Consider the following 25,007-nt stretch of genomic DNA (forward strand, 5'->3'; position numbering starts at 1 on the left):
TATATATATATATATATATATATATATATATAGGGTGTTCAAAAAGTCCCGGACCGGGTGAATAACTTGGAAAAAAAATTTTTTGAAAAAACGCCGAAACACGTGAAACGATTTTTCAAAAATCTATCTTTTGAGAGGGGTTGCGACCCCCCGCCCCCAATGGGGCACGTGAGGTACGAAGGGGGGTCAAAAATCTTAAATAGCAACATAGGTCAAGTGGGGACTCATTTGAAAGGTCCCCTCTCAAAAGATAGATTTTTTGAAAAATCGTTTCACGTATTTCGGCGTTTTTTCAAAAAAATTTTTTTTTTTTCAAGTTATTCACCCGGTCCGGGACTTTTTGAACACCCTGTATATATATATATATATATATATATATATATATACATATATGTTGTTAATTTCTATTACTTGATTAAATAACTCATTTTCTATACATATCTAAAATATTAAGTAACTAATTATAATAATTTTTAATGCATTTTATACGCAATTATATTTGTATTACACACACACACACACACACATATATATACCATATATATATATATATAAAATAAAAATTATGCAGAATAGAATATCCGTTACTCGGATGATATCACGCGTTTACCTCATCATTCTTTTTGCTGAAACTTATTAAAATATTGAATCCAGTGCTAATAAAAGATAATATTATATAATAGACATATTTTAATACTCTCATTTTAATATGTTTACATATAAAGAGAGCAGAAGAAAATTGATTTATAAAAGAAAAAATATTTGTTTCAATTTTTTTTCAAATAATGTCTCCTTGAATAAGCAATTTTGCATGCCTCTCACAAAGACAATTCCAATCAATTTCAAAGCACAAGCAAAAAATTTTATTATTGTTCTTAACAGCTAAGAGAAAATAGTTACAACACTTTACGTGGTGAAACACTTTACGTGGATCTTATATATAATTGGTTGTAAAATTACATGTATCTAAATACATAGATGCAAATATTCATATAATTTATTTAGCAAATAAATGGCAGCAAGATATATATTTTATTAATTTAATGAAGCAGCTGCATTTTATAAAAGTACTGAAAAATGTTTGATTAATCATATATTGCGTAATAGGACACGATCTTTGAGAGCATAACTTTCACTACATTTGTAAGTAATAGATGTTATATTTGTTAATTACTTAATCTCTAGTTAGTTATTACCTCGTTTACTTATTACCTGACATTTAATTTATAAGTCGTCATATATAATCATAATTATCAAATAATTTATTTGAAGAAACAGATTCGGTGCTTCTTTTTTATAAGAAAATTGAATGTAAATTTGATGTGTTAGACAAATCTACACGTCTATTTCTTATAATTTTATTTTATGTATCTTTTTTTTGAGTTGTTTCATTTTACTTGTCATTTTATCATTAATCAATCGTGACAATATTTATGTACAAATATATTCATTCTTATATTGTCAAATTAATTTTAAAATAAAAATCGTATTATTTATTAAAAACCATATTATTTATAAATTGAGAAATTGAAAATATTATTAAGATATCATAAAATATCAATGAAAATAAATTAAGCATATTGATTATTAGGATGCAATTATGAAAGAATGCGAATGCCGATTACGTACAGAAAAATTTGCAAACTTGGCAATATTGAATTAAACCTAGTTTTCCGATGAATTCTCAAGCAAATTTTAAGTAAGTAAATCTTGAATATTAGAGTTGAACATTAGAGTATTTTAATTAATTTTATAAAGTTAATATAAAATTATACTAACTAGAATACACACTTACGTGGCTCATAGCCCTTTTATCTTCCAAATTTTAATTAATTGAATCTTTATTATATTATATTTTATTAATATAAAATGTTTTAAATACATTTGATATAAAAGATGATATTAAATCACAGTCTAAGACTTTGTAATCTAAAAGGTTATTATATACACATATTCCTAAAAGAAAAGAACAAGTTTGATAAAATAATCTTTTATTTTCTACTTTTCTTAAAATACTAAAATACTAAAGGATATAAAATGTTTTAAAAGATCATTTTCTGCAATTAATAAATTGATTTCTGCAATTAAAATGACTTGAAATATTTATGATTTTGACAATTGTATTAAATTAATATTATTGCAATAATTGATAATATTAAATGTTTTTTATATTGGCTTCTTAAATTCAGAACATTTTAACGAAAAGTGAAAAATTTAGTAAATAAATATACAAATTTTGTGTATAAATATACTGTATATACATACATATATATATATAGTGTGTTATCTTTTTAAATATTTTTTTCTGTTACATTCTCAAAAATATGTTCTACTAATGATATTTTCTATGAACATGAACATTCACTTGAATATTGCCTGCTGTCATAATTCTTTCAATCTGAACTCTTCTGTAATACTTTTTTTTTTAGAATCCTAGTGTATTATTATAGAATTGTAAATATGGATCAATCTGCTGATTAAAAAGAGTCGGAACCAGTGCTTGATTATCCGCTTTGAGTCTCATGATGCGGATGTTAATCTGACGATTATCAATTCGTCTCAGGAAGAACTTGTGGAATCTTGATGACATTATCCAGATATTACCATTATCATATTTTGCTAATAAAATATCAGCAGTAAATTGTAATTTTTCTGGACTATAAGCGAGTATTCTGAAAAAAGAGATATGTAAAAGATAGAAAAAAATTACTTTATTATAATTATAATTATAATAAATATTATAAACTTATAATTATAATTCTGATATAATGATTATATTATATTATTATTATCAATTCTCTATAATGATAATATAATTTATTATCTCCTAATTAACTTCAATGTTTGACAAATCTGTTAATCAAGAATATTAAAAATTATCAACGATCAATTACAATAAATAAATAATAATAATAAAGAATGTCTAACAACAATAATAATAAGTATATTTGTTATAAACTAAGATATTGTTGAAAAACAAATACAAAGCATGAAAATAAAAAATTAAATGTTTTAAGAATCTTTCTCTTTTTTAATAAAAATAATAAAAAGGAAAGGGGAGCTTCTGCGATTAAAAGTGGTTAATACTATAGCAAATTCATTTTCCTTATGGAAATTCCTATAATAAGTTGATTATTCTATAATAAATTTATATTTAGGAAGCGATGTTCAGGGCATTTACAAGTCGCAACCAACAGTGCTATGACCATTTACTTAAAGCGGAACCGGTTTGCGTGCATAATATGCATCAACTGCTTCGGGATTCTTATGTAGACCTTGTTGTTTTTCCAATTATAAATTTGTTATATAACATTGTTTTTTGCTAATACATCAATAAACCAGAATGTAAGAAAAATATTTTTGATAATCATTAATCTTCTAAGTTCAATTATATTAAAGTAACATAACATTGCATAATATTATCTAACAAATTCACATTAAAATAACACATTAAAATAATACTTATAAAAATATTTCGTACAAAATTTCATACCTCTGCTGATTCGTTTGCGGTTGCCACGACGCGATTGCGGTCTCGGTAAAGGGAGAGAATATGATCGTATCATCTCGAGGATCCACGGCCAGTGCCAGACCTTGACTCGACTTTCTACCAACCAAGGTCACAGGTAACTGTTCGCCGAAAGGTAACGGACCGGCTTGGAGTGCCGAAGTGGGCACGCTGAAGATACGATCAGTTGCCAGAGGTTGATAGTAGACGATCCCGAGTTTTGGTGAAAATGTTAATCCCACTACACCATCTAAGAACTCGAAAGTGTCACTTCCAATCTAGGGAAATACCCAATTAATGTTGAACAAGATATGTTTAATTGGAGAAATTCTATAAAATATATTATATGCATGTGATGGTTTTTCCATGTGTATTACACTCAGAGAAAGATTTCTTCGATTTAAAAAAATGTTTCTTTGCTATACGATTAAAAAAAATTCTTTTTTGTTTAAATAATAAATTTTTTTATTTAAAAAAATAATTTTCAAATCAAAGAAATTTTTTTATTAATCGTAAGATAGTAAAGAAACATTTCTTTAAATCAAAGAAACCTTTCTCTGGATATATTAAAATATGTTATATATAAAAACCTTCTGTAATGTTATCAAATATAATCAAAATTTAAGCTGTTTATTATTCTCTAATATTTGTTAAAAAGGGAAATCAATTATAAATTACAACAAGCATTTAGGATATATTTATTACACATTTAAATTAATTAAAAATTAATCTTATCTCTCACAAAAGAAAAAAATGCAAATATTAAAAGATTATTCATAAAAATAAAAAAAAACAGATAATCACAATGGATTAACAAAACAATAATTGAATATAAAAAATACATTTGTAATATTATTTTCAATTTACTTTATACTATTTACAGGCAAGTAAATATGACCATAATGTTGAAATCAGTTCAATAAAATAATAAAAAAATACATATGTATATAATAAAAATTATAAAAATATTTGTACATAGATAAAATATACCTAGATATAATGTAGAATTATATAAAATTGATATGTAATATATTTTAAAAATAATAATTCATATTCTTACATTTAAGAATATAAAAAACTCTTGTACTTACTGTATACATTGCTTGATCTGGATTAGGAAACATGGATGAATGAATGACTCGCCAACTTCTATCTGTAGCACCATCGAAGATAAGAATTCCTGAGAAAATATTAAGGTTTTTGTAAATTTTCTTTAACAACTTTTAAGGAAAAATAATTTTATACGTAATTTTTTACATAACACAATGAACAAAGAATTTCAATTTTTTACGTTAAAATTTATTAACGGTTTTAATAATTCTAAAAAAGATATAATAACTTTAAGGAATTAAATTTTAAGCATATCACTCATTCTTCGAATCTATTTAAATCGAATAACATACTTTTATTTTTGAACTTAAAAGAATTTAACTTTTCTAACTTACATTGCGCGCGTTTAAATTGATAAAGCTAGGTCTTGCCGAGCAATTAAACATGATTGATTAGATCCACAGATAATAACAGAATTGGTAAGAACGAATCATGCTCAGTTGCTTAGCAAGCATGCCTAGTCGTTTTACCAGTTTGAGCCCACTCTCTTGAACGGCTATACGTTGATAATAAAATTCAAAGTAAAATATTAGGTTGGCTAAAAAATAATTACATTTTTTGCGATTACTAATGTATCCAAATTGTTTTAAATAATTTTTTTCAACACTCGATTTCGTCATCTTAAGATTTTCAGCAATCTCTTGTGTCGTTAAACACCGATTGGATTCGATCAATACCTTTATTTTATCGTCATCAACTTCAATTGGTCTTCCTGAGCGTGGTGCATCTTTAACATCAAAATCGCCAAACCGAAATTTAGCAAATCAATTCTGACATTGCCGTAATTTTACAGTATTTTCGCTATACATAACTTTCACTTTTATCACATAACTTTTTATGAGCTTACGCAGCATTCCTTCTTTTTTGAAAGTAATATAACAACAAAATATTCTTTTCAATTTTCCATTTTGAAATCAATGCCGAACAAACAAATTAACGAAATCGTGTATTATCTTTTTATAAAACAAACCTGAACTGTCAACTGTGAAGTTACATAATGAATTTGTGGTTTTTTTTTAAGGGAATTAATAAAAAACTATTATTAAATCTAAAATATATCATAAAATAATCTTAAAGTGTTTTTAATTAACAACTCAACTAAAAATTGTATACCTGGACCGAGAGTGTCAGTCATGTAAAGAAATACGTCATCGCAGGTTTTTGCCGAGACTTCGTCGACAACAACATTAGTCAGCAAAGAATCTGGTCTTAACACCTAAAAAAAATATAACATAAAATATATAACGCTTGCTTGGAACAATTACTTTTACGTAATCCTATGCAAAAATGTCTTAAATACTTGTTTGTCAGGCCAGGCATCAGTGAATGATCATTGTTTCTGTGATGCTTATTTCTATCATCACATAAATCTTGCTACATAATGACATAAAATTGCGCACAAAACCGGTTTTTGATTATTCTACAGTTGTAAATTAAATCGATCCTACTGAGAGATCATTTATAAACGATTTCTTCACATTTAACATTCTCTTTTCATTTTTATTAATATATATTTTTAATTAATACATTTTTACATGTAAGGCAAAAATAATGTATATTGGAATATTTTAATATCAATTAATGAAATAAATAACATTTTCATTAAAAAAAATATTTTTTTTTAAGAGATAAATAATAATAAATTTAATATTTTATATTTTTTATGAATGTTAATTATATAAATAAAAATGATATAAAATAATTATATAATATTATAAATTATCCTTTTGTTTACGTCCGCAGATATATTTTTTCAAAATTATTTTTACATTTCTACTTATTTGATTTTCGATGCGGATCATTTACGAACTGGATCCTTCACTGATGCTATCCATTCTACTTATTTTATCACCAAAGCATGTCACTCTGCTCACCTCACGCGGAAAAGTGACGTGACGAATCACTTGATCAGTTTTTAAGTCGAAGACCACAACCTTCGGCGGGCAGACAGGCATGAAATCATCAATTGATGTCATAACGCCGGCGTCAACGACCCATAGTCGGTCACATTTGTCCAGTCTGGTACGATACACCGAGATCAACCTAGTGCAATTGATTTCTCCTTTTCCGGCACCATGCCAGTCCCACGAGGGATATGCTTGAAGCTTCGGATTGCTACCCAATGGTACGTTCCTAGGAAAGAAGCTCAGGGTGGCCGGCACACCAGAACGTAATCTAGGTGTGCTGACGAAAATTCTGTTCCAGGTTATTTCGATACCGGTCATTACTATATTTTCCGGTTGATATTGAAAACCGCGCTCGTTCGGCAGTGCAAACTCTAGTAACGACCATTGTGCTATAGTTTCCAGTGTTCCCGCCCTCATTCTGACGTACAATAGCGACAGGATCGTCACGAAGATCGTATGCCTGAAAAAATTAAGAAATCAAACTATACACAATTAATTAATTTAAATGAATAGTTATTTTTAAAATAATTCAAAAATAATTCATTGCACAAAAAGACATATGCCTTATCCCCGTTTCTATCAATGTAGATTAACTTTAATCTCAGTTTAATTAATTTTTTATCTTTTTCTAATTATTAGAATTAAAAAAGATGAATCGTTAGTTGAACCGAGATTAAAATTAATCTACATTGATACAAACAGACGTTAGTCAATATCTTTTTTCTAGAGAAAATTGATATTATCAAATTGCCCTTTGAGATTCTTTTAACAAGCAAGAGGTACAAAGTTTTGGCGTGCTAAATTTATTTAGGAATAAGTATAATGTGAAAATAAACACAAGATCTTGTTCATTCTGCCTATATACAGAATTAAATTATTTTGTTTACCGTTTTCGTTACCCACCTCATGTTGCAAGGCTAAAAGCTCAAATACGGTAGAATAGAAATAGAAGCTTCAACCGCACTGCTTCAATCACGCACGAGAGATGAAGTGACAATATAATCGGATCAGATACAGCCACGACGCGATACCAGCGTCAACTGTCTCGGGAAATATGCACGGGTGTGTACCACAAGTTCTACCGACTGAATACCGACTGAACCAATTTTCTAGCATCAGCTTGTTAAAACTTGTTGGGTCCTTAAGAGACAGGACACCACAACTTGAATGCATTGTGTAACGAGACGTGTATATACTTTTACTCGTACGCACAATCATACGGTCTACCGAGAAGCAATACGCCTACACCGATTAAGACTTCCCATTCCAGGACTTCGGAGTTTGAAGCAAACCGCCAGTCTCGTGCAAATCTCTTCTTACAAGGCGGTGAAGAAAGTGGCTTGTGACTGACTTGCTTCGCGGGCACATCCACTCTCGTATTTCCCTAACTTCCGTAAGTCAAAAGTTAATGCTTTCATTGACCGTAGAAACTTGAAAATTTTTCGTAAATTTGATGCGATAAGCTTGATAAAGATTTCATCCGATAATAACTTCATGATTATAAGACATAACTTCACGCGTTTAGTTTTAACTCCAAAGATATATTGGTTTTAATTTGCTACGTGCTAAAAATTAAAATGTTAAACGTTGACAGATAAGAGGCGAGCTTAGAATTTTTCACACTTCACTAAAAAAGAGCTCTAACATAGTGCATACACGAAGGAGCTTCACTCGCTTGTGACGGAATATGCGATATAAAGTATCGATGATCGGCTTTACCACTAATAAGTCACTGTGTGATATTACGAAACATTAAAAAAATGGTGTACAAAATTGCACTTGATCGTGCTATGGAATTATAACGGTTATGTAGACGTCCTTGGCTGGTCTCGATCGAAAGTGCCCGGAACTAAAGCCGCGCCCATTATAACAGATATAATTTACGTTTCGGATATATGTATATCTGCGATAAGGGAGCAAAAGGCAAACGATCTTGATTGTGGCCATTGTTCGTGATTTTTTTCACCCTGACTTATTTATGTCGTTCTCTTCGCGACGAGAATGTGCATGTTTAAAGTGGCTTGAATTTACAAGCGAAATTTCTGAAACTTTTTGGTGATAGCATATAGGAATGATCAGATCGTAAAATCGATTGGGGAATGCATTTCACTCGGAATTTCTCTTCTCTTTTCTCCTGGCAAACATTTCATATTTTTTAAAAAATATCGAGATATATACGAAATTCATCTTTTTACAAACCGCAGTATTTTTTTTCACTTTTTTTTAGTCTCGCATTCTGTATACATCGTTCCGGATACCAAGTTTCATGCCAATAAATCACTTTCTCTCTGTGTTAACAGAGCTCTTGAGCATGCATACCTGCCTAGCCTATTCTTTGTACTCTTAAGTCTTTCGTATATCTCAAATACTTAAAAACTACCGTACGTATTTCACGAGAATAGATTTATAATCTGTCAGAATATCTAATATCCGAGGTACGAATTCTTCCATAATATGGTAGAAAGATTTCTCGTAATATTGCAAGATATTCGCAGTTCCATGGGTGATATAGAATTCTCTTAAAATACTATATATTTTATATAATATTTTATTTATATATTTTATATATTATTATATAGTATTATAAAAATTCTTTATTTTGAACATAAGCTTGATGTAAAAATTGTGTAATTTTAAGTTTAAGGACGCGCTGATATTCTTCTTTTTTTTCTTCTCTCCTTTCTATTTCAACTTGAATTTGCTGCAGTATTACGACTGATAAAAAAAATTGACTAACGTGATCTTTCTGTAACAAAGCGCGTAATTGTTAACAATCGTAACTGGATATTATTCAACGCTGCATCGAAAGGCTGGGAATTAAAACGAGGTGGACGGAATGATACGGTAGTGTTCAATTACCGAGTATAAAGTTTGCAACGTGTTTCGTTAGAAACCGAGTATTTCGTTGTTGCTCAATACCTCGCATAGAACACTATGGGAAATACCATAGGAACGATCACGACTGCCCACCGTTCCCACGACGAAACGGAAGCAGCTCACTATTGATCCGCAATGTCAGCTTGAACAAGCAAATTCTCAGCTTATCGTGGGGATAAATATCAGTAAAATATTTTTTAAAGACCATTTACGAGTAGTTATTGACAGGTATGATAACGTCGCACTACATGCCCATAAATTAAATAATTATGTAACGCAAAACGGAAATGACAAGCTAAGAGAAATGTCAATAAAATATTAATATTAAAACAGGTAATGGCAATAAAAATTATATATATCAATTTTGATATACCGAATATGTAATCATTCCGAATTTATCTGCGATTCTTAATCTTTTATTTATTTAATAAAAATATAAAAAAATCAGATAAAAATTTAAAATTAATAAAATTTTTTTCATTGATTCAAATTTCCCATATCAATATCGAGACTGACATCTAATTTTAAATAACACATTTCATATTACTGTAGTAGACTGACACGTATTTGTAAGAAATGTTAACATGATTATATTTAACTAGATGCCATCAATACATATAATTACAGTTTGCGGGAACGTATGATTAGAATGTATTTATGAGCAAGATTTTAACCGACTTAACTTTTTTACCGATCGTAATAAAATTAATTGCATGTATTTGATTCTCTGAAGGCGAACTTGCACGTCTAAGGAATAAATTGTACGAGGACGTCTAAGGAAAATAGTACGAGAAATGCTACGTGAACAGTTCTCCTCCTTTCATTCTAATAATAGCGTTTTCGATATTTTTTTCATCGTTTAAAGCCCAAGAGACGTTTGCTCCATCAGCCGATCGGCAATTAATTGAAAGTCTAATTTCGACCTACCTCAAGATTTGACACACTTTCATGTAATATCATTTACATAATTAATATTTATAATGTGCTCGTTAATGTTAACGATTCGTGCTGGTCAGATTATAAATAGTTTATAATAAAATTCAGTTTGACAGAATTACAGTTCTTTCGAAATAAATTACGACAGAGTCAAAGGATTATCAAATCAAAGATCAGATGACACACAATTAAAAAATTAAAAAATCACCTAATTCGTAATCGGATACAATTGGACTTTTGTAGCAGCGTATCGTGTAAAAAGAAAGATAATCTGATCTGAATATCAATTTTCATTGAAAGTTCTCATATATCACATAGCTTTTGGTTCGATGTTCAATGCTGGTAGGCAAAAAAGGAAAAAAGAAACGGAGGTTATAAAAAATATTCATTCGTCATTCGATGTAAAAAAAATGTAAATTCGATACAAGAATTCGAAAGGAAAACAGGTGCGTTAAGAATCAAATACACTCTTCGTCCTTCATGTAAGCTATTAATTTATATCGAGCACATGCGTTACTCACAAAGGAAAACTAGAAATGGAGAATAGGTAGAAGAGGTATTAATTGTAAATTGCTATATCTAGGTGCAGAACACGCGATGTGATTAACTTTTTCACGCGCAGTGCACAATTCGTCGGCGTTTCTTTTTTCCTCCTTTCAAGCAAATGAAACTTGTTGCATGTAAAGCCAGAGGCATACAATGCAATTTCTCTACAAGTGCTAAATCGCAATGCGATCTAGTAAATGATTAGGAATATTCTCTCTCTCTTTCTCTCTCTCTCTCTCTCTCTCCCTCTCTTTCTCTCTGTACCCTGGAGTGTTGGAATTCCTATCCGTGTATCATTTTATCCTTGTTATTCATTGAATGTTAAACGAGAATAAAATGATACATGGGAAGCACTTGGATGGAAATCTGAACATATGTTGTGTAATTATAGTAATTTACTAAATCGCATGCAATCCAGCACAAAAAATCGCATCGTATGCCTTTGGCTAAATTTTATAATTCTGATCGAGGAACGAAGATAAAGCGATCTGTGTAATCCGTAAAAAAAATATATGAAGTTCTAGATAAAAGTTAGAAAATATTCTCGAAAAAAATACTTGAGTCATTTAATTAAAAGCGGTGGATCAATTTGCGTGAATCGAAATGCGTAATTAATCAGAGAGGATTAGTGCGCAAAAGTTAATTTAATATCGGATCAAAGACTTAAGCCGAGAGTAGATTAGAAATGCACGTTGCGTTCGGAGAGAAAATTAAAAAACGCTGAATTTTTATAATACGTTTATTTCTGCATCCGACGAATGTCAGCGATTGACATTTTGCTTACTGTCGGAGTTTTTGCATCGTCGGTTGCAAAGGATGCATTGCAGCCAATGTAATTTTTGCAAGTCGAGTTTCGACGCTACAGACACACGTATATATACACACAGGTAAACACATACACGTACACAAGAATGATCTTTACGCTACACATTTATGGCAATGAAAGACGATTGGCGTAAGGTACATATTGTTCCGCATCTATAACATGAAAAGGTAATCTCATTGAATTATAATGTTACTCGGTTTCCCGACTGGGCACGCCGGGGGGGCCAAGAAACCTGTCGCTGTTATCAACCCATTCTCCTATTCCTTCTCCTCGATCTATTCACAATCGGCGAGAACCTCTCGCTCTACATCAGGATCAACGCATGATTGGCTCCGCAGCCGACGGTACCCTGCATGTAATCCGGGAAGTTGCTCTCGAGAACGCGCATCTGTCCTCTCCTGTAATCGGGTACGATGTGAGTAGGCAGAGAGCCTTCGTAGCTATTCTCGTAGACGGGCTGGAAGTTGGCGGCTACGAAGGGCGTGATGCTGTCCCATCTGTAGACCTCGCCGTTGCCTACGTAGCGGAAGAAGACAGCACTACCATTGTCTGTGCCCAGAATGACTATCTTCTGTGGTTTTACTCCAAGATCTTGTATCCTGCCTTGGGCATTGCCACTTCGGAGATGATCCGTTCGGATGCTGAACACGCGGCTGCTGCCCAAGTATGTAAAGAGCAGGCAGGTACTACCGTCATTGTGGCGCACCAGAGCGAGGTAGAGCACGTCTCGGCGATCGCAGTTCAGAGTCACCGCTTGAGGAAGTACAACGCGGTATCCACGACCAGAGGTCACGTCATATACCAGGATCGCCCGCGAGGCTGCGTCGGACACGTAGACGAAGACGCGGCCGTCTGGATTGTAATCCGCCACGACGTACTGAAGTCGGGACGCGGAGTTCGTCAGCCCGGACAGATCGACTGTTTTCAGGACCTGAAAAAAAGAGACGTTAAAAATCCGTTGCGTTATCTTGACGTTTAATATTACATAATCGAAGAATCAATTTAATTTTTAAGAAGAAAGAAAATTTGAGAAATATAATATCTTAAATATCAACTAATAATAACATAATATCAATGTTGTAATTTTATATCAACAATATAATTATATAATATATGTTATATTACATTTATATTGTTGAGTGAAAATTAAAATCTTGATGTTTTATGTTACTGTTTACTTGGGTTTATTCTATTTGTTTATTCTATTGTTAAAAATAATTTAAAATCGATCGATAAAATATCGTGCTAGAAAAAGCGTCACATTCTCTTTGATAAATTTAAGTGAATAATTTGCAATTTAATTGGTTTCACAATCACACGATATAAGAAATAGCTTTTTAATCGAGAATTATGCGTGGCTTGTTTGTTAGAGAAAACGATTAAAAAAAATTCTCTTGCACAATCTCTTGCGAAAAAAAAGAAAAGCGATATAGATTAATAACATGAACGCGTACGCAAACGGCGTGAATAACAAAAAAATTATATTACAAACGTGAAATAATTTTTCTATTTCTTTATCAAAAAATAAATGGGCGCTTTAAATAATGCAAATAAACATTTAATACATTTAAAGCATTTTTGTGCTTTTATAATAAAAACAAGTAGAAAGATTCTAAAAATATCTCTTTCGCGTAAAATCAAAATTTCTATAAGAAGAAAATAAGATGCGCTCTTTTACATCGAGAGTTTCAGAAATGAATTGTCTTACCTTGCCAGTTTTTATATTCAGGGCGACAACCTTTGGTGGACATTTGCGCTCCGGTTGCTCAAGAGAGTTTATAACACCAGTGTCCAGTACCCACAGGACTTCCTGGGGATCCAAAAAGAGGTCTACGACATTTTGTAGAGCTGAGCATGTACCTTCTTCCTGGAGCGACCAACAAGGGAAGGCCCAGAGGGAGGCCTGGCAGTTCTTATCTTTCAAGGAGACTCTCGCTAAGGTCGCTGGCACGCCAGGCTTGTATCTGGAGAAACGTTTCGAATAAACGTTAGTATATTCTTAATTCTAAGACATTATCGACCTCTTATTCTTATCTCATATTATTATCAGAAAATATTAAACATAAGATTCTTGCGGCAATCTCATATTTAAAAAAAACATTCAAGTTCTTTTGATATTCTGTTAATTTTCTTTCTTAAAATTATATTATTTTATTAGTATGCACAAATTATCGCAAATAAAAATTATTTATTTCACGAAATAAATATACAAATTGCTAAGCGGAATTGCGTGGATATTTTATACACTTTACAGTCGTTTTGTTATGTTTGATACATAAAAAATAAATTGTAAAGTATGCCTTAAATTTATTTATTAATCAGCAGTAATTATACAAATAACACTACTTACTGATATTGATCATTAACCCGCTAATATCGCGTGTTAACCTCGTAAAATCGCCGACAATCAGTAAGATTAATGATCGTGCACACATAATGGAAAGGAAATATAATGAAGATATCACGATTAAACGCTTTTATCGTTGAGCGAAGCGCATTTCATTGCGTTTATAGCAGTAAATGCCAAACGCCCTACGTGAAATGAGGCAGATACAATCGCCGATCAATAATGTCGCAACATTATTACACACATGTGTGGACATTCTCATTATTCGATTTATAACCATGACAAGGTCTGCAACCGTGTGTCTTTCGATTATCATGTCAGAAAAAAAACCCCATTATTTTCTGAACGGGTAATTCCCGTAGATATCTCGGTAAGATGATTTCATTTTTCCGCGTTGGAACTGCGATCACGATCGCGTCTTGCAATCTCAGTTCACTTCCAACTCGTGCCTCGTTAATTTCTAAGACTGATACTGCAATGTATCGATCGCTACGTAACACGCGATTTGCAAATAGCGTTCTTTTCTTCTGCGATTTCTCTCCTTTTAAATGATCGGTAAACTTGCCAAAGAATGCGGTTGCCCTTTTACCCTGGATTTTGTTGCAATTGGAGAGGATCGATTTTGTTTACGAATCGAAAGTACATCAATGAAATCGGATACTTCTTTATACAAACTTTTTCACAGAGGAATATTTTTAACCTTGCCATAATTTATACAAATAATACGAACGATATGTTACTTTTTTGTAAGACTCTTTTGCAATAAATTTTTTCCTTATATTAAATACGTTTAAATATAAAATAAATTTTGAATAGAGCAAGAATATATTTCATTAGAAAACATCAATATTAATCTGCAAGACTATAAATCATTGTGAAGATAAATTTTTTGCTAATAAAGATAACGTTTTACAATCTTTTTTTTTTTTTTTTCAAAGAACGACTCAATAAAACTTCAGACATATTTTGACGTATGCATATTATATAGAAATCTGAATAGAATAATGCATTACTGTGACATAATTTATATTATACATATATTGCAATATAAAAAATGTATTTCTACTTCCTAATCTTTTTTAAGATAATCTCCTTGTATTTTTAAATAAAAGATTAATAAAAAACATATAAAAATATTCAAAATGTGCAAAAAAATATTAAATGTTCTATCGCAGATTCTTTTAACTGCATTATAAACTTATAAATTGTGTATCTCATACCTAGGTAAAGCAAGGATGGCATCATCCTTGTAGATCGCAACCCTGGTGGCGAGAATGTTCTTCGAGATGTAACGACCACTATTCTTGAATATGCTCTTCGTGGCCACGCAAGGCCATTCGAAGGTACCGCCGGTCCACAGAATGTTCTTGTCGCATTTTCTTTCGGTAATAGGCTCGTCAGCACCAACGACAGCGACGACGGCGACGACGAACGTCACCGCTCGTGCGAAAAGCATCCTTATTTTTTGTAAGTTTCCCCCTTCGAATATCCGACCGCCTCGACCGCGTCTCTTTTGTCGATCGAATCAAATCGTAAACTGTAAAATCCTCCGGATTACGCCAATTTTATAATCCTGTCACATCGGGACGAGATATTACGTAACATCTTTGTTTAAAAAATATTTAGTCGCGGTGCGCAGCGAGTCGACATGAACACGTTCATTAAAGCAGTTCCGCACAAATTGCTATTTATTGTTGACCGAAAATGCCAAATGCTTATTCTATAAATATGTATAATGAATTTATTATAAATAAAAGGCATAATAAGTTGATTAAGATTATGTAATGAATTAACATGACAATGAATTATTTCTTTTAATGCTTAATTACTTCGGAACACTAGAATATTCTCTTTCTTCGTTAAGTGAAAATAATAAAAATAAAAAAATTTAATAATGTCAAAGAGGAGTTTTACATTATGAGTGTTATAATTATAAAAATACAGACAAAAAGAAAATACTGAGAAAATTAATTCACTACTGTTTATTTACCAATATGAAAGAATATAAAAGGTATGAAAAATTTCTAGTCACATTTCTTTATACTTTTAATTCGAAAATAATAATACAAGTAACATGTAGAATAATTTTAATTATTTATTTAAATAAATGAAATAAATAAAATAAATAATATATGTAAAATAATATGTAAAAAGTTTAATTATAACAGAATACAAGTACAATGGAATATAATTCTATTTATATTAATTCCTATAATTACAAAAAGTTACAAAATAAGTTTAAAAATAGATAAGAATAAAGAAAACAATAAATTAAACGATTGTATTAGATAATTGTATGATTAACGTTCGTTCAGGAGCGGAAGTGTAATAAATTATTAATAAAACAACGAAATAATTTCCTTGTGCATTGTATTTCCTGGTGCATTGTATTTACTGCATTTTAATGTATGCTGTTTTTTGTGTCTTCCTGAACTCGTCATTATTTATAAATAACATTAAAAAATGCATATCACGAAATATTTCCTCTTTACGAATTCGTTAAACTTGAGTAAGAAAGCCGTTGCAAAATATTGGGTAGAAGGAAGCAGTAATATACGATAAAAATGTAAACGATTTCAGTTGATTCACAATCAACGTATATATAAGTATAAAGCTGTATAAATGATTCACATATTCAAAAATTTTCGCCCCTGATTGTACGGGAAACTTTGTAAGTTTTCACATCTTTTTCGCCATATATTTAACAACTACTTTATATTGTTACTTCGCTTAGAGAGCTATTAATCTAACTTTATCTATTTCTTCAGTACTTATCTTTTTAAATATTACATATATATATATATATGTGCGTGTGTGTGTGTGTGTGTGTGTGTGTGTGTGTGTGTGTATCAATATTCACTATATACAGCTTAATCACATACTCTTTCAATGCTCTAAAAATTTCATATAAACTTAAATTCGTATAATTGAAGAACAAATGTATTCTATGTATTTATTTATTAAAATTTATATCAAATTTAATTTTTATTGATTTTATTAACTTTCTTTTAGTAACTTTATTTTAATAACTATCTGTTGGCTTGGAAATTTTCAGAAGTTTATCTATAGGATATTGTTTCCAGTGTAATTTAATCATTAAATTGTTATGTGTGTTATGTTTCTAGAACGTCGGAACATTATTTCAAGTCACAAAAAACGAGCGCAGGATGAGAATCCCGACGAGCGCTCTGTGCCTGATAATTCTGGCGAGTGGGTTGTCGTCAGTGGTATGCGACAAGCAATTGTTGCCGGAGCTGTCGTTCATCCTATCAGGCCGCAGCTTGGAATGGCCAAGCGAGGACACGAAGAACATCTACGAGACGAACGGACGTTACATTGCCAGAAATGTTATTGCTACGAGAGCGCAGATTTACAAGGACGATGCAATCGTAGCGATGCCACGCTACAAGCCGGGTGTGCCATTCACTCTGGGTGTTATGTCGTTGAAGAAGAAGGATTGCACCCCGAAGGTGATAGCATTCCCTTGCTGGGCAATCCAAGAAGAGGGCAACTGCAAAGCCCTGCAGAGCGTAGTAGACATATTTCTGGACATCCAAGAGATTTTGTGGGTATTGGACGTTGGTATCGTAAATACTTTGGAGCAACCGGTGCGGAGGTGTCCTCCCAAAGTCGTCGGAATTGATGTAAAATCCGGCAAGGTACGAAAAATTAATGATTAATAACGTTGAAATACTCAGATAAGACAGACTTAAGAAAATTCATTATTATAATTTTATAATTGTACAACAATTTATTATTGTTTTTAATTGAAAAAAAGCTATCGGAAGCACTTGTCTTTGAAGTACCTTGATTTTAGTAAGTAACTTTAATTGTTTGATAAAGAAAAAAAAAACATAAGGATATTCGACAAAAATGTTCTAACATAAATAAATTAATTTAATTAATTAAATTAAATAAATAAATAAATTAATTAATTAATTTTAGGCTTTGATATGAAAGATAGAAAAACCTTTTTAGATATAAATTATATAACTGATTTTAATAATTTCTTTTTAATCACAAATATTTTATATCAGTGTTTCATTAAAATTCATGATATATTGGAGTATGTAGAAATATATTGTGGAAATAAATGATTCATATTGAGATATGGTGTCCCGCAGGTTGTGAAAGTGATCGATTTGAGTCACTTGGTGAACGAGTTGTCTCGTCTGCAATATCTGACGATCGACTACGCGGACGACGGCCAGGTATATGTGTACGTGACCGATGCAGCTTCTAGATCCATTATCGTTTACAATGTCACTGCGGATAAAGGATTCCGAGTGATCCTTCCGAATGCAGTTACCACCGGTGTCCAACGGAGAGACGTTCTCTACTCAACGCTGGTGAAGAAGAGCTGCGGTACGCCAGTGTTGTATTTCACTTACCTGGGATCCAACAGGCTCTTTGCGATCAAGGCTGAGAATCTGAGACGTGGTCTCTCTCAAGGATCAGTTATAGATATCGGACCGAAGCAAAACAAGATTGTTCTCCTTGGAAACGACAATGGCTGCGCCCTTTTCTTCAGAAATAAAGGTAAGTTGGTGTTCTCTGTTTAATCTGACGCAAGCATCAATCCTTGTACAGTATCATAGATTCTTCTTTTCGCATAAATTAAATATAAGAAAATAATTGAACAGTCATAGATCTTCTCTGTGTTTCTCAAAATGAAAAAAAAGTTTGCGCGGCAGAATTATAGTTTAAAAAATAATTTGTGACAATTGCTTTCATCAAATTGCTTTCAATGTAAATTGCAACAATTCTTTAGCGTCTAATTAAGAAGAATAATTTATTTATTTTTAGGCGAAACCGATGTCTACATGTGGAACACCGAGACACCCTTCATACCGGAGAACTTCCTTCTAGTACAGAAGGGCAACGATTGCCGATTGCCAACTCAAGTGGTTCCTTCCAACAAGAGATTGATGTGGGTAATCGAGAGCAACTTCCAGGATTATATACAGAATACCGTGAGCAGCTCAGGTGCCTCCGTGGGAATTCATCCCCTGGTCAAGTCTTGCGACGACTAGAAATCATTCGTTAAAAATTACAGAGCAACCATTCATTTATATAATTCGATGTCTCATAAGCAAAGGAATTGAAATTAGTATTTAAAAAAAATTCGTATTTTGATGCATCAGATACATGAAAATAATGTCTATGGAGTGGCAATGAAAGACATGACGATTAACGTAAGGTACATTTTTCCATTATTTACAATATCAAAATGAATTCAATTGATTTTAGTTCCAACTTTTTAAATCGAAAAAAATAATCAAATTTTTTCGCGGTAAAAAGATGATTACTGAAATATACGACGTTTCGCTTAAGACTGTGTTCCAATATACTGTCAGTATTGAAAATCTCTAGTATATGTTAGAGATTCTACACGGAGAGAATTTTTTTAAATTTATCCTGAAAATATGGTAGTTGTGGTACAATATTTAAAAAATTTTTAACATGCACTTCAGTAAAATTAATCAAATTTATTTTATATTTTATTATAGTTTTATTAATGAATGAGAAAAATTTACATAAAATTCTTTAAAATACGATGTGATTGTCCTAGGACTATCAATGTTTTCAGAGTAAATTCTAAAAAAAAAATTCTCTTCGTGTACATATATATCAGAGCCATTAGCGATATCAAAATTCTATAGAAAGAAAAATACATATAATTTCTCTCTGTACATATACTATCGAACTATCTCACTCTAATTTATACTGTGTGTCTCACTTTATGATCTCAATTAAAGTTAGGAGATGGTATCCATAGTCTATTCTTATTAAAATTCTCTATTTAAAATCTTAAGTAATGTCTTAAGTAATGCTAAGTACAGCTTTTTGATGGTTTATGATATCTTAAGACTGTACTTAAGACAGTCTTAAATATAAGAATCGACTATGAATAGCGTCCATAGAGTGAAACAATACAAGTTAAAGTGAGATAATATGTATATGTTACGGACAAAGTCCGAAAGTAGGCAATGTCGACATTGTCCGAGTAAAGCTCTAAATATATCAAAGTAGCGCAATCCTTTTATCTGAGCCGAAATGCCAACAATCTTCCTATTGGCTATTTCGACTGCTATTTTCGATCTAGTTGTCTGTACTCCAATAAGCACTTAGTATTATTGGTGTATGGTATGATTAGTAAGTCGAAAATGGAGAATCTTTGCGCTATTTGGTATATCTAGAGCTTTGTGCCCGAGTTGTCTGCTATAAAATGTCAGCATTGCGAGCAATGTCAACACTGCCTACTTGCGGATTTTGTCCGTAATATATACATGAAGAAATCATATATATTTTTCTCTCTTGTAGAATTTTGACAAAATTGTGGCCAAATTCTGTTATAGGGTCTCTAGTATACGTAAAATGAACTGTAGATTTTCAGTACTGATAGTGTATACAGGAACATGATCTAATTGTAAGTTAAAAAAAAAAAGATAAGAAGAGTTCAAGTTCTATTTTGTCGCTGATCTAGTCACGTAACCGGCACATCTTGCGCCTTGATCCTCGTAGGTAGTAAGTTTAATTTGCGAATGTTACATCGATTAATGTAAGAGCTGGAACATTCCTTTAAGTCGCATAGATAATTAGCAAATTGACAATGTTTGGTATAATTAATGTAACCGTGATCGATAGAAGGTTCATGTATTATGTAAAAATCCCGCGCTGTAAAATCCCGTATTTGGACGAGTTGACCAGTGTAAAAATTACTTGTCGATGTTTAAATCGATGCCAGCATATAGCTGCCAGTTTCAAGACAAATTTTCAAAACCTTGTAATTATTCATCTGTTCAACAATTGTAAAAAGTGATTTATTGAAATATGTATAATTAATCATAATACCTGTTATTGTTAAGTCAAACCAAACTACTAATAAAGCCAGCTTATATAAATGTATACCAATTTATGTAATTCTTGCATACGTAGAACTAGTAAGGCGTCTTAAAACTATCAGACGTAATTCCTCTTCATTACCTGGATTCATTTTTTATTACCAGTTTATAATGGAACTGTCTTGAATCACAAAATAAGGTCCCATTTTTAAATAATTAACAATTAAAAATAAAAATCTTACAAATCAATCTTTAGGAGAAACTAAGTGATGAAGAGTAGAAGTTCTTCAGTAAAATTTAATATAAATATTGATTGAAATATGCGATGAATAATGAATAATGAAATATTGTAATAATGAAATTCACAAAAAAATTATCTTTAAATCAATCAAAGAATTAAAATAAGCGTAACTCTTTGAAAAATTTTCTATCTTTTTATAAAAATTAAAAATATGGTTATTGCATCGCAAAATAGTACTTTTGAATTTTAATTGTTCTAGATTTAAGTGTCGAATTGCCCAAAGTATTCTCTTTCGTTGCACCGGGACATTTTAAATTTACCAGACCCCATATGTTTCTTCGCGCATCCATTATATAATCGGTTATGCATGGGACGTCATCGTTTTGTACCAGAACCGAATGACTCTGCGCCTGAAAGGACAGATCAATCAATTATTCACAATGTGGCTTTTAGAGGGGATTGAATTAAATAATTTACGTTCAAAGGAAGCTTAGTGTTCCATCGTACGCTGGCTCTCTCTGAAGTCATAAAATAGTGTAGGCCGTCTTTTAAATCGCTGAACAGTCCTACGGAAGAACCTAATTTCTTCCCAAGCCAAGTCACTGTTACATTTTGTACTTCCTGAAGTAATATAATGCGGTTTAAAAAGTAACGAAGATTATCTTGAAGATTATCTTCGAAAATGCAGATAACGGAATAATCACCCCCGTCTGTATTTTTATTTCTTTGAAATTTATATAAAAAATTGCCGATTTATTGCAGATTTTATTGCAGAATTTATTGCATTCAATTGTATTGTCAATCAAAGTAAATAATATCAAAAAAGTAACTTGGCTTAATACGTACGCGTGAAGATATTCGTAATAATTTATCTGTACTAATCCTTTCCAGATTGATGCTAAATAGATCATGCGAATTATGTCCTGTCATATATAAAATTGAATTCATCCGAGAGACAGCAAGGTCGATGAATTGCACACGAGGAATTTCGGGTCCGTGTAACATTCTTAATTTCCACCATTTGCGTAATCCTGAAATTCGTATCGCAATCGATATAAAAAGAGAATAATTTTGTAGCGCCGTATAAACCTTCTTCGAACGTATGTAAATTACCCGAACTGTAAATAATGATCGTTTCGTCACCGGCATCTGCGATATAACCACGAAATCCCCATTGATCTTCAAACGGATCAATTACGAGAGACTTTAAATGTTTTACTGACACTTTAGTTAACTCGGTGGATGACACCTTTAAAAATTTTTTAAGTGAATGGAATTAATTATCCAAATATTTCTTTTTTTGAAAATAAAATCTAGTTTGAGTAAGATTAAATTACAGCAAAATTTTGTTATTTTTATAAATCTCTTTGATTTATTATCCTGGTAATCTAACGTTATTTGTCATCATTTTAACTTCAAAACGATGATAAATAACGTCAGTTCACTACTGGGGTAAATTTTAAATTAGAATCGTAGCTCTCTAAAAGTATGAACGATATATACAATATATGTATATTAAAATGGAATAAAATACAATAAAAAAGTAAATAGAATTTTACATAAAAATTATATTAATTTAAAAAAATATGAAATTTGTTTAATCTTAAAATTAATTTTGTTTTTCACTGGTTATATAAGTCAGATTTTTTAATATATATTCGGTTAAATATTTTTAGAACTTTGTTAAAAATACAAAAAATAGTGTTAAAAATATAAAAATATTTCTAGACAAATTTTTTTCTGTAAAAATTGTTAAACATTGTACAGTGGATAGTAAAATAAAAATTTAATTCTACTTATTAAATTACGAAATATAAACATTAAATTAAAACAAGAAGAAATTTTTAAGAGAGTGCTAATTTTCATTTCATAGATTTAATTAACGTAAATAAGTATATTCTAAGATTGAGAGAAAATGTATAGTAGATACCAATCGATCGTTTCGTTTCAAGTCGTAAATGATAATTCGAGGCCAACGATCATATCCATCGGGTGCATCTAGAACCCATAATCGTCCTCGAGCATCCACGTCTAATCCAGTTACGGATATGAGAGTTTCATAATCCCGCTTTGATGTTCTACTTTTAGGGAATAGCTTTGAAGAGATTACTGCATTTGCAACGTTTAATGGCAAATTAATTTCAGACCAAGAAACTTCCACCAGAGTTGGTTTCCATTCTTCTTGTTTTTCATTTGTTGATCTAATATATACAAATTGCATAACAGTAATAATATAAATCTTTATTTATTGAAAGAAAACAAATTTTTTTAACTTCGTTTCAAATAAATTTACATTATACAGTAAATCGTATTTAACGTTCCATATATATTGTGAGTTTTACAAATAATTATGTTATAATTATGTTATGTGTTTACGCGTCGTAAATGATTACCATTTCAAATAAGAAATCGAACGAGAAGATAATAGATTCATTTTTTATAAATAAATTTTTAATAAAAGAAATATAGAATTATAAATTTTTTTTCAACTGTTTCAGAATATTGAAAATTAATAAAATCAATATATTAATATAAGATTATTTAAAAATTAACAAATTATTACATGCTTGATATTACATATTGTATGACACGGATTGCGGATTCTTACTCACAGTTTATTGTTATGATTTACCTACCTGGGAATTGCCAGAAAAGCGCGATTTTTCCATACAGCGAATCTCCATATTAAAACATCATCCGATATGTTCAACGATGTTAAATTCCAGGAGTGTGAGACATGACTTAAAAGGAAATAAAAAACACTAACTCGAAGAATAAAACGAGTGTTTTCTGAATTAATCATAATGAAAATGACGATAGAGAAACGGATACGACACAACTTTGATCGAGTGAACGATAGCGCTTTCGTTGAAACGCATCGTCAGCGAGGAATTGTCGATTGCTGACAATGACTTTTTAATCGTATCCAATTAAAAGTAACCCGCTCGTAAATCTTTGCTAATTGACAAATACCTAACACTTTTTATATTCATTTTATTTATTGCAGCTGCAGTAGTAGAAGCGTAGTTAAAAGTATTAATAAAAAAATTGTACTAAATTTAATAAATAAATAACATTAAAGCTCATATATATTGAAGCTTTAATGTTGTCTTTAAGCCTTAACCAAGCTTATGTTTAATAAGGAGTATGTGCCAAAAATTAATAAGAAAATTTATAGATAATATTACACGCAGTTATGGAGATCTTTAACAATTAATTGATCTTGATGAATTACATTATGCAATTGTGAACATTAAAATATCTATTAAATCAATTAATGTTTGTTATTAATAGTTATATATTACATAAAAATTTTACTAATTAATCATATTTATCATCAAAAAAGTTAATAACAATTATAAACTTTAAGTGGAGATATAAACAAAAATAATAATCGGAGCAATAAGGAAAAAATCGAATGTAATTAGGAAAGAATAACAGAAGTATAAGTGGATTGTAAGAAATAAAAATTGGGGCAACAAAATGTAAAAAAAGTATAAGCGTCTCCTTTACATTTTGTTATCGTCTTAATTTTCGGCTCCTAGAAGCTTCATTTATGTATCTGTCACATTTTTCTTATATCTGACTTACGTTCCAATTTTTATTTTCGCCAGTGAAGCACATCACAATAAATAACTAAAACGTGAAAGTGACGTTAAAATGATGGTAAATGATTGTAAAGTGACTTTTAATAATCACTTTGGAGATATTTTGTCATTATTTTGCTGTCATGTCGAATGACTTGTGTTCTGCTTGAGTAAAAGATATACTGTGTATATATATATATATATATATATATATATATATATATATATATATATATTAGTGGATATATATATATATATATATATGTAGAAGAGGTCA

At 30.8% G+C, this 25,007-nt stretch overlaps 4 protein-coding genes across 4 annotated transcripts; 1 reads left to right on the forward strand and 3 right to left on the reverse strand.

Moving 5' to 3' along the window:
- Window positions 1–1,974: 1,974 nt before the first annotated feature.
- On the reverse strand, window positions 1,975–7,825 carry LOC105149196 (dopaminechrome tautomerase). The gene is made up of 6 exons (XM_011061450.2): window positions 7,429–7,825; window positions 6,493–6,985; window positions 5,732–5,834; window positions 4,600–4,688; window positions 3,494–3,786; window positions 1,975–2,672 (listed from the first exon to the last, which is right to left on the reverse strand). The coding sequence occupies exons 1-6, from the start codon at window positions 7,431–7,433 to the stop codon at window positions 2,426–2,428; spliced, it is 1,230 nt and encodes a 409-aa protein (XP_011059752.1). The 5' UTR covers window positions 7,434–7,825; the 3' UTR covers window positions 1,975–2,425.
- Window positions 7,826–11,511: 3,686 nt separating this feature from the next.
- On the reverse strand, window positions 11,512–15,513 carry yellow-g2 (L-dopachrome tautomerase yellow-g2). The gene is made up of 3 exons (XM_011061453.2): window positions 15,278–15,513; window positions 13,419–13,674; window positions 11,512–12,641 (listed from the first exon to the last, which is right to left on the reverse strand). The coding sequence occupies exons 1-3, from the start codon at window positions 15,511–15,513 to the stop codon at window positions 12,015–12,017; spliced, it is 1,119 nt and encodes a 372-aa protein (XP_011059755.1). The 3' UTR covers window positions 11,512–12,014.
- yellow-g (L-dopachrome tautomerase yellow-g) lies at window positions 15,402–20,966 on the forward strand. The gene is made up of 4 exons (XM_011061452.2): window positions 15,402–15,524; window positions 17,183–17,716; window positions 18,182–18,596; window positions 18,864–20,966. Exons 2-4 carry the CDS (start codon window positions 17,225–17,227, stop codon window positions 19,088–19,090), a joined length of 1,134 nt encoding a protein of 377 aa, XP_011059754.2. The 5' UTR covers window positions 15,402–15,524; window positions 17,183–17,224; the 3' UTR covers window positions 19,091–20,966.
- On the reverse strand, window positions 20,651–24,172 carry LOC105149219 (uncharacterized). Its single transcript, XM_011061490.2, has 6 exons — window positions 23,780–24,172; window positions 23,074–23,344; window positions 22,257–22,392; window positions 21,990–22,174; window positions 21,621–21,764; window positions 20,651–21,553 (listed from the first exon to the last, which is right to left on the reverse strand). The coding sequence occupies exons 1-6, from the start codon at window positions 23,944–23,946 to the stop codon at window positions 21,359–21,361; spliced, it is 1,098 nt and encodes a 365-aa protein (XP_011059792.1). The 5' UTR covers window positions 23,947–24,172; the 3' UTR covers window positions 20,651–21,358.
- Window positions 24,173–25,007: the final 835 nt, after the last annotated feature.

Source organism: Acromyrmex echinatior, chromosome 5 (assembly GCF_024713525.1).
Source record: "Acromyrmex echinatior isolate Ae372 chromosome 5, ASM2471352v2, whole genome shotgun sequence".
Taxonomy (NCBI): domain Eukaryota; kingdom Metazoa; phylum Arthropoda; class Insecta; order Hymenoptera; family Formicidae; genus Acromyrmex; species Acromyrmex echinatior.

Excerpts from the sequence above, each read along its gene's own strand:
- LOC105149196 (XM_011061450.2), bottom strand. Across the intron at positions 4,689-5,731 it reads GACTGACACTCTCGGTCCAG|GAATTCTTATCTTCGATGGT; the intron begins GTATACAATTTT and ends ATATTTTCTCAG. Across the intron at positions 3,787-4,599 it reads CAGATCAAGCAATGTATACA|ATTGGAAGTGACACTTTCGA; the intron begins GTAAGTACAAGA and ends GTATTTCCCTAG.
- yellow-g2 (XM_011061453.2), bottom strand. The coding sequence starts at position 15,513 with ATGCTTTTCGCACGAGCGGTGACGTTCGTCGTCGCCGTCGTCGCTGTC. Across the intron at positions 13,675-15,277 it reads GCCATCCTTGCTTTACCTAG|ATACAAGCCTGGCGTGCCAG; the intron begins GTATGAGATACA and ends ACGTTTCTCCAG. Across the intron at positions 12,642-13,418 it reads TGAATATAAAAACTGGCAAG|GTCCTGAAAACAGTCGATCT; the intron begins GTAAGACAATTC and ends TCTTTTTTTCAG.
- yellow-g (XM_011061452.2), top strand. The coding sequence starts at position 17,225 with ATGAGAATCCCGACGAGCGCTCTGTGCCTGATAATTCTGGCGAGTGGG. Across the intron at positions 17,717-18,181 it reads TTGATGTAAAATCCGGCAAG|GTTGTGAAAGTGATCGATTT; the intron begins GTACGAAAAATT and ends GGTGTCCCGCAG. Across the intron at positions 18,597-18,863 it reads CCTTTTCTTCAGAAATAAAG|GCGAAACCGATGTCTACATG; the intron begins GTAAGTTGGTGT and ends ATTTATTTTTAG.
- LOC105149219 (XM_011061490.2), bottom strand. The coding sequence starts at position 23,946 with ATGATTAATTCAGAAAACACTCGTTTTATTCTTCGAGTTAGTGTTTTT. Across the intron at positions 22,175-22,256 it reads GATCATTATTTACAGTTCGG|GATTACGCAAATGGTGGAAA; the intron begins GTAATTTACATA and ends TACGAATTTCAG. Across the intron at positions 21,554-21,620 it reads ACACTAAGCTTCCTTTGAAC|GCGCAGAGTCATTCGGTTCT; the intron begins GTAAATTATTTA and ends CTGTCCTTTCAG.